At 41.8% G+C, this 12,715-nt stretch overlaps 1 protein-coding gene across 2 annotated transcripts in view; it reads left to right on the forward strand.

Annotated features, from left to right (window-relative positions):
• LOC119741235 (spectrin beta chain, non-erythrocytic 1-like) overlaps positions 1-12,715 on the forward strand; it is a 58,403-nt gene that overhangs the window by 17,116 nt on the left and 28,572 nt on the right. The window contains exons 4-15 of one of the 2 annotated variants that reach the window (XM_038216978.1): positions 3,371-3,544; positions 4,230-4,518; positions 5,079-5,379; positions 5,503-5,620; positions 6,135-6,457; positions 7,150-7,288; positions 8,310-8,475; positions 9,354-9,598; positions 9,944-10,144; positions 10,534-10,650; positions 11,449-11,478; positions 12,432-12,509. In XM_038216978.1, coding sequence (XP_038072906.1) covers positions 3,371-3,544; positions 4,230-4,518; positions 5,079-5,379; positions 5,503-5,620; positions 6,135-6,457; positions 7,150-7,288; positions 8,310-8,475; positions 9,354-9,598; positions 9,944-10,144; positions 10,534-10,650; positions 11,449-11,478; positions 12,432-12,509 — 2,181 coding nt within the window. The remainder of the gene's footprint in view (positions 1-3,370; positions 3,545-4,229; positions 4,519-5,078; positions 5,380-5,502; positions 5,621-6,134; positions 6,458-7,149; positions 7,289-8,309; positions 8,476-9,353; positions 9,599-9,943; positions 10,145-10,533; positions 10,651-11,448; positions 11,479-12,431; positions 12,510-12,715) is intronic. The other variant, XM_038216979.1, reaches the window with a different exon arrangement.

A 12,715-nucleotide genomic window follows, 5' to 3' on the forward strand; every position in this document is an offset into this window, starting at 1 on the left:
CAAGTGTCAAAAGTAGATACTTACAATATCACAGTAGAAATGAATTTCTGCAAAAAAATGCATTGTGAATAACAAACGCAAAGAAAAAATAGGATATTTTCTTCTTTTTTTTAATGATGACTGTTATCAAATTGAATCTCCGTATTGGATGGGGAAAGCATCAAAATATGGACGTGTCCATTAGAAAACACACCGCCCTAGATTTCTGTCAGCCTCAGCCTAAACACAGAGCTCCAGCTGAGCGGCATGATATCCTAATCTAAATGCATAGCACAACGTGGCGCAGCATGCACCATATTAACCCATTTTCATGTTGCTTTCAAATTTCATGGTCCCTGCCCCGACGTCGGCGTCACACCCACACATAGAACACACCACACAGTTACATTGTACACGTCACCTCTCGATGTGTGTATGTGTGCCCACGGTCATGATGTGCAGCCAGCATTATGCATGCCTTAGCCTCTCCTCACACCAGACAAATTAGCTGCAGTTGCCAGCCAGCAATTGAGTCACTGCCTCAGATGTAATAAGTAACGCTGACAATTAAGGATACACTTATCTCTGGAAATTGTGAACTGGCTTGTTTTTATGTTAGCGTCATTAAATGACTTAGTCGTTGACATGAAGAAAGTGTTTTGTTAAATGTTTGAATGCTTGTTCATAAATGAATTGACATTAGGTAAATCTTTTAATCGCAAATTTTATTTGCTGAAACATACATGATTCCCTGCCATTTAATTTAAAAAAAAAATAAAAGGACTGACAAAATCTGTACATTGGCATTGTTAAATTTTCAAAGCAAAACAGGAACAAGGCAACTCCAGATTTTGTTTAACTAGGAGGTACATCTAAATGTATTCATACTCGCCAACCAGTTTTATGTAAAGCAGATAAATGTAGTTACCCCTTTGAAAGGCCCCACTGCAAAATGCATTTTCCCATTAGATGTGTTGAAATGGTTGCTGACAAGTTAAGGTTGCCTGACAACAAGTCTGTCTGTCGTGCTGTCGGTCGGTCGGATGTCATGTCGCAGGTGCTGTTTACAAGCGCCGATCACAGCGAAATGCTATTCCGCATGAGATTTCGCTTCAGCGAATTAGTGTGCATATAGACTTGAGAATGTGTCTTCAGGTTTAGGTTGAATAAGGGTAGGACTTAGGCATTTTTATCAGGGTACAATTTCATTTGAGTTCGGCAGCATAGAAATTTGCCAAGAACAGGAAGTACTTGCTGTAGGGCTGTCTTGAATATTCAAATATTAGAATATCAACCAAATATACAAATAGCTTTTTGCCGGTTCAAGTGTACTATGCACGTACACACACAACTGTGATGGTATTTTAATTGCAGAATTGTGGCGCTTTATTGTCAAATGCCACTCTTTTGACATCATTTGAAAATGGTATTGTATTGTTTGTGACCGAGTCTGGGTTGATTTTTGTTGGCATGTGACATTGCCTGAGCCAAAAAAACTGTGTGTTTACTGTAACCTGACCTACCTGGATTTTTTGCAGTCAAATGGCCAACCGTCAAACATTTTATTGCCACATTTGGCATTTATTATTAATCATTTTTGGTAATGAAACCTAGGATTCCTCAAAAGTGCCCTAGGCACTGTAGCTCGCAAGCCTGAAGAAACCTGTGGAGAGAAGACAATGAGAAGAAATTACAGTTTTAGAGGTGGGAGGAAAAGCCCAGGAGAATATTCTGGGGAAAACCCACGGAATCAGGTAGGGACTGAAAACCCAATCCACATATTGGCCCAGGCGGGATTCGAACCCGAGTCACAGCGGTGGAAGGCGAGGAAAGTACCGCTACGCCAACCTGACTCCCCAATTTTAAAGGGAATATACAACATTTGCAGACATCAAACAACAAAACTACCAAATTATTATGAAATACCTTACTGGACTGTGTCAGTGATGAATGACAGTCTAAAACATCCTGTAAAATCGTGGCAACTGGTGTGCTGACATTTTCATGAAAAGTGGTATTTTTGTATCAATTTCCAACACTGGTCAGCCGACCCGGGTTGGAATTAAAAAAAAATTTTGTTTCAATACTGCCCCCAATTTATCATATTTAGTTAGTCTGCATTTTGTTTGCAATCGATGACACACCTATGAACGGGTACAAGCCAGCTAGACTGGTTCCCTGACCTTACAATGCCCCGACTTCTATAAATAGCTCCATTTTATCTTTAGTTGGGTCAGGGAACTAGACTACAGGAACATGATTGTTTTTCTTGGTTTTTCCAGCATCTACGAACACAAAACCTCAAACAAGTCAGTGTAACACAATTTACTATAAAATACTAACTCCCCAAATCCATCCATTTCTGAAAAATTAATACAGTTAAAGCAAATGTTGTATATTCCCTTTAAGGCTTCCAATATCTGTCAGGGTAACATTCTTGAACAGAGCATGTGAAACTAAAAAGTTTTATAGTGATTTTTTTTCAAAGTTGAACAAAGAAATTGACTGGAGGGGGGTTTGAACCGACGACCTCCGGACTGACATTGGGGTACTCTACCAACTGAGCTATCCAGCCCTGCATTGGCTGTTCCCCAACTTGTCAATGTCTTTGTTCCAGGGGCGCTAGTCAGAAGCCATAAACCGAAATATATGCCATGTAGCCAGGGATCACGCCCAAAGTCACAATGCTAAATGTAGCAACATTAGTGATTCGATTTGTATTTTGGTAGGATGGGATAGCGCTGGGTTTTAGTTGATGGATAGTTGCACAGGTTACAGGCTACAAAGGCCAAAAGATCATCTTATTAGGCAAGAATCCAGAGTATTATCAAGGGATTGCATTGTTCAACTTTGCAAGTAAATGGAAAGTTGGAGCACGGTACATCAAAAAGTATAAATCTAGCTGGAGAGTGTTTTTCAACAATGTTATGTGTTAAGTTAAATTCTGGCATGTCTGGGGGGGGGGAATGATCTTGTTTCCATTACTTTTTTGTTCAGGTTCCCAATTAGGGGCTAAGTTGATCCCAAGAACCTTAGAACCTATTTGGATTCTTTCAAAAAGTTCTTTAGCCTTTACAGTTCCGTTTCCGCTATTACTGTTTTGATCAAGTAACTTTTTTTCCATCTTTGAGGAAGAAATTTCACACTCAAAATCATATGCATAAAGCAGCGTTTGAAAATGGAAACATTACGTAAACAACACATGTTCTGTGTCGACAAGTGCACTGTTACGGTACATGTATAATAAGTCATTCCTTAATTTTCTCCATTCGTCGTATTTGTGTCGTGAAAAAAAAATGCCTTCTTTGATTTTTTTCTCTGTCAAGTGTTCTCATCACTTTTGTAATTATAATTATATTTCTGCATTCTTTTTTTGTCATCGTTATTCCAGCCGAAGCCAACCAAAGGCAAGATGCGAATCCACTGTCTAGAGAACGTTGACAAAGCCCTCCAGTTCCTGAAGGAGAAGAGGGTGCATCTGGAGAACATGGGCTCCCATGACATCACTGACGGCAGCCACCGCCTGACCCTCGGTCTGATCTGGACCATCATTCTCCGCTTCCAGGTAAGTGCAGGAGCTATAGACAAGTGACAGATTCCTAAATATGTCAGCATGACATTGCTTATAATGCAGAGATATGGTATGGCAACGATCTCTTATATTAAATGCATGGAAGTTATACCACAGTTTAGACAAATTCAAGGTTGACATTTTGTACCACAGTTTAGACAAATTCAAGGTTGACATTACATATCCCCAGATGTTACCCTTAATCTCCTGGGATTAGATTCATCCAAGGCTCCTCTTTTTACGAGTTGTTATTGCTAGTTATTTCCGCCTACTAATATGTAATGAATTATTCAGTTCTGAAAATATTTGGGTACATGTACTTGCAAAGGTAAATAGATAACACCTTGATAGTCGGGAAATAAGTAGATTAGTTAGAGTAATATTTCTTGTTTTGAATCATTTGCCCAAATGTACATTATGATTTATGAAAACTCTTTCTTGCAAACTGTTTCAAACTTAAATAATTGCTACTATATTCGACCTAAATTCATGACACTGCTGAGGAGAGAATATCACATAGCAGTTTCATAGAAGTTTCAAGCTGAACGACAGTTGGCCAAGAACCGGTCACCAGCACTGTATGTCACATGACATTTTGGCGGGTCATCTGTTTTTGTAGCCTCCATCTTTTTGTGTGCCTAGCAGCCTCTTGAAGTTGTCCCCTTTTCCAATCCGATAGATCCAAGACATCAGCTTTGAAGATGAGGATAACCAGGAGACGCGCTCGGCCAAGGATGCCCTCCTGCTCTGGTGCCAGATGAAGACGGCCGGCTACGCCAACGTCAACATCCGCAACTTCACCACCAGTTGGCGGGACGGCCTGGCCTTCAACGCCCTGATCCACAAGCATCGGCCAGACCTGATCCAGTATGAGAAGCTGACCAAGTCCAACCCCATCCACAACCTGAACAATGCCTTCAATGTGGCCGAGCAGAAGCTGGACTTGTCCAAGCTCCTGGACCCAGAAGGTCAGTGGATCATGTTAAATTTTTTGAGAGAGACAACAAGTCCTTTTATCAGTGGGAGATAAAAAACAATATTTCTTCAGATGTGGCCTGACTCATGGCAAGTTTTGGCCTGTTACACGCCTTGGTATGTTTAGGGATTTAAGCTGTGGATAAAACTTGGCAACGGTTTGCTCCCAGCAAGATCAGGTTTGCAACAAATATTTGTTGCTGGCAAGACATTACTTGGATAAAAATTTGGCAGTGGCTGACCTTCGAGGTTTCTGAACTTTATTATGAAATTCCTGGTCTCTGTTACTAGATCCTATCATTGTGCTGATTTCTTGCTGTAATTACTGTTAGTTCAGAGCTAAGTCCTTGCTTACCCTCCTTGAAGTTCAATCTGGGTGCATGGTCAGCCAATACATTTGCCCTAAATGTGTCTGTTTGAGAGGCAAACCGAATGTTGTAGTATTTTGATTCTAATTCAGGCAAAATATTCTTAGTTAAAAAAGTTAAAGAATTCTGCAACATATGAAAGGTTTTCAAAACTATTTCCACCCTTTGCTCTCCACCCCCACCAGACATCAACGTCGACCACCCAGACGAGAAGTCCATCATCACCTACGTGGTCACCTACTACCACTGCTTCTCCAAGATGAAGGTGGAGACCGTCTCCAGCAAGCGAATCGGCAAGGTCATCTCCACGGCCATTGAGAACGACAAGCTGATCAGCGAGTACGACAAGATCACCTCGGACCTGCTGCAGTGGATTGAGCAGACCATCATGATTCTGAACGACCGCACCTTCTCCAATAACCTACAGGGTCTACAACAGCAGCTACTGGCCTTCAGCACCTACCGCACCGTGGAGAAGCCTCCCAAGTAAGTCTCTGCTCTCTACTAAATCCAAAACCCTCCAAGATCCTTCAATATCCCCAATCTATCACAATGACTGTCTTGTGGATTGTATTGTATAAGTGATGACAAATACCATTTTTTTTACAGGTTTGTTGAGAAAGGCAACTTGGAGGTACTCTTGTTCACTATTCAGAGTAAGATGAGGGCCAACAACCAGCGGCCATTCACTCCCAAAGAAGGCAAAATGGTCCACGACATCAACAAGGTCAGCCTAAACAAAGAACGAACGTTCTTTGAATTCAGTATTTTCACAGAGGTTGACAGAAACTTGGGGTTTGATTCTGTAAACATCAAAAGATCTTGTTCAGTCTTTTGCAAGAGTGTGTTTGAAAACGAAGAATCAGAATTATGGAAAATGTACTGCCGTCTTAACATTCCTGCCTGGCACGAATAGAATGAACTTTCTGAACATAAAGTAGAGTTGTAATCGTGAGTCCAATCACAAGTCATGACACAGAGTAACAAGGGGAAGGCAAAGGAATGTCTGTGTCACATGTTAATAGGGCAGTATATTTTTCGACAATCTGATTTTTCGTTTTCAAACACACTCTTGCACAAGACTGAACAAGGTCTTTTTGACGAGGTTCACTTGAATAGCTTCTGACTTGGCTGCAAACTATTCAACTCGTGATGACTCAATCATAACTCTAGTTTAAGCTCAGATTGAGATACGTTCACCTTTCTGTGTGCTAAAACCCGATAATTTTGGTGTATCTCAGGCCTGGGAGAGACTAGAGCGGGCCGAACACGAGCGGGAGCTGTCCCTGCGCCAGGAGCTGATCCGTCAGGAGAAGCTGGAGCAGCTGGCCGCCCGCTTTGACCGCAAGGCCGCCATGCGAGAGACCTGGCTGAGTGAGAACCAGCGTCTGGTGGCTCAGGACAACTTTGGCTACGACCTGCCTGCCGTGGAAGCCGCTGCCAAGAAGCACGAGGCCATTGAGACGGACATCTATGCTTACCAGGAGAGAGTGCTGGCCGTGGTGGCTGTGGCCCAGGAGCTGGAGGAGGAGAGATATCACGACATTGAGAGAATCATTGCGAGGTCAGAAAAACCTCTATCTCACTTGGATAGAGAGTCTTAGAATAGCCAGCATATCAGTCTCCGTTTGACACTTGATGCAGAGTCTACTTGTTTAATTATCTGGAATAGCCATTTAGATATAAAGACAATGAGAGAATCATTGCATGGTTATAAGGAAAAATAACGTCGAACATGGCCTCAATTCCTCTCACTTGGAGTGGAATCTCGATAAGTCAAACCTCAGGGGAATTGGCTCAAATTTTGAGTTAAGCAGAATTTTGAGTTATCCAATGGATTTTCTCTTCAACAACAATTGACGGATATAAGTTTTTACTTTGAGTTAGAAGGGTTTTTGAGTTAACAGGTTTTGACTTATCGAGATTTCACTGTAGAATGGTCAGTCCATATGGCTTTTCAGGTGCAGTGAATTAACATGCGCAAGTATAGTCCCTGTTTTGCCGATATGCATTCTGGAGAACTAGCCCCATCAGTTAACAGGGAGGCTCCATTGTCAAAATGCTTAACAACAAAACCACTTTCAGAAGCTGCAAAAGCATTGCCTGTCCTCATTTACTATATCAAGTGAGTTCAGTCTACATAAACCCATATCCCACTTAAACCACAATCTTTTCATTGTCTCTGTTGTGACGCCACTAACATTGGTGGGGCATTTAGCAGGCTATAAAGGTTTCCCAATCACCTGGCTTTTACAGGAAAGACAATGTGCTGAGGTTGTGGGACTACCTGATAGAGCTGCTGAAGGGACGCCGTGCTCGCCTGGACCTGTCACTAGAGATCCAGAGAATCTTCCAAGAGATGCTGCTGCTTCTAGACTCCATGGAGGAAACCAAGGTATACTGTCCCTAAGAAAACAATTTATCAGAAATGCAAGATTGCTCTTGTATAGGACCGAGGCAAATAGATCTAGAAAGGCCACTACATGCGTCATGTAAATGCAAGTGTGAAACAAATTTGGCGTTACAGAATATTTGCGGTGAAATTGACTACAGTTGAAATGCGTTCAACTTTTTTTGGAGGGGGGGGAGGGGATTTGGCAAAAAAAATGAAATGTCAAAATCTTTTTGGCACCAGTCATTGTGCTGAGAAAGAGAAGAAGAAAAATGCCCATCAAAAATAAGGCATAACAAAATCTGATTGCTGTCACTACACTCGCATACCTCACACTCGGTGTAGCCGTGTACTTTGAGCTTTCTGGCCAGATAGGGAAATGCCATTTTGAAGTGGACGCACTGCAACTTTGTGACATAAAAGATGTGTAAAACAGTATTTGAGCCATGTAAATAATGTGACATTCAGTTTACGATCAAGACAGCCAAGACATGATACAAGACTGTGTTGGAATTATCTGGCTACAGCTGACAGTTTCACACATGTCTATAGGTCTTTTTTACACTGGAGCCTCTCAACCAGAGTTGAACTCAACCCTGGGCAAACCCAGTGCCGCCTTGGGTTGACTTTTTTCTTTTTCATCCCCGTGTTCAACCCTATATCGTTTTACACTTGTTTCGTGCAAACTGAGCTTATATCGCTGGGTTACTACTGTTTGGGACCCTGGCGAGAGGTTCAACCGGGTTTGAAAATCTCAACCCTGGTCTGGAGCAGGGTTGAGTTCAACCTGGGGCGAAATCAATCTCGGGGTTGGCGCAGGGTTGGCCCGGGGTTGAACAATTACAAATGTGAAATACTGCAGGTTTTCAACCCTGCGTCAACCCTGCATCAACCCCAATACATGTGTGAAAGTCTAGTGTGAAAAGGCCTTATAAGTGGCTTCAGTCATTTCTCCATTGTTAATCGTAAGCTGTAGCCAATCATGAGTCTTGACATCGTGTTCTTTCTCTCCCCATGCACACAGGTCCTACTGCTATCAGAGGACCTAGGCAAGCATCTGATGGGAGTAGAAGACCTGATAGAGAAGCATGCCCTCCTGGAAGCAGACGTGGCTGGCTATGGGGACCGGGTGGGCACGGTCAACCACCAGGCCTCCAAGTTCATGGATACCAAGGGACCCGATGGATCCGGTAAGAACTCCTAAGGAATGAGTACTGGATGTTTATGTTGTATCGGAAGCAGGTAATGGTGATCCTTGCTATGGCTCATCGCCTTAGCATGCCTGTCGTGTAAACCAAAGTTGTAGCCATCAAATTCACATTTGCCAGAATGAAAGTATCAGAGGGTTAACTTAGACACCAAAAAGAGTTCAAAGTGAAATAGCACAGTCAATTTTGAGCTGCCACATGTAGACTTCACACAAAATGTGACTTTGCAAATCCCTTTCATGTTTTGGACAGCTTTGGTAAATGGTGAGAAAATTTTAGATGTCTGACCATAGTGTCAGTGTTTTTGAAATATTCAACATGTGATTTCTAATATTAACCGACTTGTTTGATCCTCCAAGTCACAAGAGGCAATGGATCCGTTTTGCTTTTCAATCAAAAAGTGCACATTGACCAATTGGATCATGACATTTAGTCACGTGACCGCAGAAGATCTGTCAGTATCAGTCGCAACCACTGTGAGAAATGTACACAAACTAATGGTCCAAGTTTTACAGGCAACTTGGTGGCGACAATAGGTACTGTAAGCTAAAGGAACCCTCGTGAAAATGAAAGGTCATTTTCCCAACAGTAAATTTAAATACCTGAGAAAATTCTGGAGAATGAAACTTTGCCTTGGTTTTTCTTCTTCTTGGAGATTGCCTGGAACATAATATTTGAAGGATTACATGGTAAAGATAGCAATACAAAGTTTACGGTTGCACCATGTAACAAATTTATTTTGTGAGTTTGTGAGAGGGAAACTCAATGTTTCAGACAGTATACTCTGCCCATCTTAGGTTTTTTTTCACCAGTTACTTTGACCTCTGGCTTGTTGCTCCCTCCCCCCCCCCTTCCTTCAGGCTACCTACCCGTGGACCCCCAGGTCGTGGCTGATCGCATGACCCACCTGGAGGAGAGCTACCAGGAGCTGTTGGAGCTGGCCCGGGGCCGCAAGGACAAGCTGGGCGAGTCTCGCAAGCTCTGGCAATTCTTCTGGGACTTGGCCGACGACGAGAACATGATCAAGGAGCAGGCCCAGATCATGTCCTCACAGGACATTGGCCACGACCTGACCAGCATCAACCTGCTCATCAAGAAACACAAGGTGGGTTGTTTTTTTTGGCGGTTAGTATTAAGTTATCAGTTCCTTTCCCCTGTATGGACTCGAATCATTCACTGAAGGTGGCATCCGGTGATAATTGCGTAGGACTCACTGCCTGCCTGCATTAGTTCTGGCACAAACTGCAAGAATGGAGAATTTTATTTAAATTCCCTTCGTCTAATTAGACTAAATCTTTGCAGTTTTACTTGAAAGAGATCCCAAAGGGTAAATTCCTTCCCCTCTCCCTCCAGCTGTGAGATTAAACAAAAAGGCATACAAAAAAACCCTGTAACTTCTGATTACCATTTTAAAATGAAGCCTGATGTCTCTTTTTTTCCTTTTTTCCAGGCTCAAGAGGACGAGCTGGTGGGTCGTCATGCCCAGCTGATGGCCAACATCAAGGTGGGTGAAGACCTGATTGCCACAGAGCACTTTGGAGCACCCCAGATCCAGTCCCGCATCGACAAGGTCAAGGATGACTGGGCCCGCCTGGAGGAACTCTGTAAACAGCGCAAAGACCGCCTCCATGAAGCTCAAGACATGTACCAGGTAATGGCTCCACCCATGAAAACTCTGATTTTATCATGTTTTGGAAACAACATTTTTAGCGTACAGCGGAACTATATTGCCCATTACTCTTTTGATGTCAGAATTTTAGCGTGTTGTGTAAAACAGTTGTTGAGTGTCTTTCTAATTGCTGATTCAGATTCAGATCCAGCTTCTAGCCAATGTTGTATCCTTTGGCAAGCCACTTCGCCTCAGTTGCCTCTCTCAATGCAGGAGCACAAAGTGGGAGCTGGCTTTAGTTGAGGAGGAACTTTGGACAACTGTACACCCAGGGAGAAGGACAATTCTCCTGTAATTTTATGCAAGGATAGGAGAGATGCTAGAGACAGACTCCACTTACTATATACATGTATCTGTTTGTCGTCCAACAGTTCTTCGCCGATGCTGATGATGTTGACACTTGGATGCTGGATACTCTGCGTCTAGTCTCCAGTGAGGATGTCGGACGTGATGAGCCAAGTGTTGAGTCTCTCCTCAAGAAGCACAAGGTACTACATCATTTCATCCCCGTTTCATTTTGATACCTATAAAGGTGTACTCCCGAAAATATCTACTACTGAAATAACCGTTCAAGTCGATATTAATGTGCATTCACACATACAACAATGTATGTGCCTTCCTGTTAAGCAGAGGTGTTGGAGTTTAAACATGGGATTTTGGGGTGAATAATCACAAAGGCATACAATAATCGTAACAAGAATCACGATAAGGACAAATTAATAATTTCTATCTGACTTCCATTCCAACTTCCCAGAACAGTTTTCTGTGTTAATTCAGGGTGCAATTACATGTAACCTGCGACAGATATAACCTGCTTCAACGAACGAGTTAAGCAAAAAATGAGGGGAAAAACTCAAATAAGTGGAACTGTGAGGTTTAAAGACAATTTACCAGCAAATGAATCTTAAATCTTCGATGTCATTTGGTAAGGGTGGTCGCAAATTTGTTTTGTTTCTTGAACTGACTTGAGAACTGAATTGAACCTCTGCACCAACTGCGACAAATTTCAAAATCATAAATACCACCACCTGCATACTTTATGCCATAGACAAATTTCAAACAATCAAAGCTGAAAATTTAAAAATTTCAACCAAGCACCAAACCTGAGGCTCTCGTTTCTGAGCCAAATCAGGACCTTGAGAACCTTTGCTTGTTTCTTAATCCTTGCCACAAAAGGGATCACCAAAGTCTTTGGTCTTGTTACTGATTTGATATTTGTGAGTTACTCCAAGCATGCATATATAACCACCTTTCCTTCCTACACCTTCCCACACCACCTTCCCAAGGATGTCTATGTAGATGATCCCAAGCCTGGAGTGAGTTCCCTCTCCATCATTGAGTTGCTTTTTATTATTCCCTTTCCTAACATTTTCCTTGTTGTGTTAAGTTTTATGTTTGCTTAATAACCTCAAATATAATAACAATTCGAAACGAAAAGTTGAATGAAATATGAGGAGCTTGAATACAAGTGTAAGTACCAATCTTGACAGTATAGAAGAAATATAAAGTCATGTGCGTCATTGATCGGCAGTTGATTGTAAAATCGTTTGTAATCAACTTTAAAAAACACTTATTTCAGACAATATTTACTTTGTTTTTCTGGCAAATTGCAGTGTTAAATTATCAGAAGTTAGGTCCCCTGAAATAGTTGATGGAAAAGTCAATAGTCATATTTGTGTGATTTGAGCTATGTTTGTGTGTTCGACATTTGCCCTAGTTACAAACTAACTTTGACCTTATTTGCTTGTACAGCCAGAAATACCTGTTGAAAAGCTAACCTTTGTTTGAAAATAAGCCGTGTTCTGTGCATCTGCATTTTCCACATTACCAAATTACTCAATGAAAATGAACACCACTTGTTGGTTTCAGCAGGAATCAGTTGGAAATTCAACATTGTGCAGTTCACTTTGTTATTCAGGGGTGTGAAATCTCAGCTTTAAAGCTGATTTCAGCTTTTTTGTGTGTTGGATTTCACCCTTTTTTCCAGCTTTTTCCCTCACTTGCTGTGTACAAAAGTATAGGAGATTTCCAAAGTTCAGCATTTTTACACCTTTTTTCAGCTGTTTTCAGCTATTTTTATCAGTGGTCACTCACACCCCTGTTATTACAGTTTGTTTTGTCGCACACTGTTTTGTTTTGGATAACCACAACTTGGCAAATTTTGCCTCCAACCTGATCACATCATAGGTTGGTGATTTTAATTTGATTGTGTTGTAGAGTTAAAGTTGTTCTTTGTGAGTTTTAATTTTGTTTCTTGTTTTACTTGTAGGAGATCACAACCGAACTACAGAACTACACAACAGTCATCGACGGTCTGCATGCCCAAGCACAGGAACTAGGCGAACAGGTAAAATATACACATTGTCACTGGCTGATTATGAAGGTCTTTAACTCAATATTAGGTTTTGCCTTTCACCGTCATATAAACACTGTATACTCAGAGTGTTACCTCCCGAGTGAAAGATGGCAAAAATCACTCGGGTGGGACTCGAACCCACGACCTCTTGCTTTCTAGTGCAGACGTCAGGCGCGGTTCTAGAACCAATATTTTTG

This window comes from Patiria miniata, unplaced genomic scaffold, assembly GCF_015706575.1.
Source record: "Patiria miniata isolate m_02_andy unplaced genomic scaffold, ASM1570657v1 HiC_scaffold_5, whole genome shotgun sequence".
Taxonomy (NCBI): Eukaryota; Metazoa; Echinodermata; class Asteroidea; order Valvatida; family Asterinidae; genus Patiria; species Patiria miniata.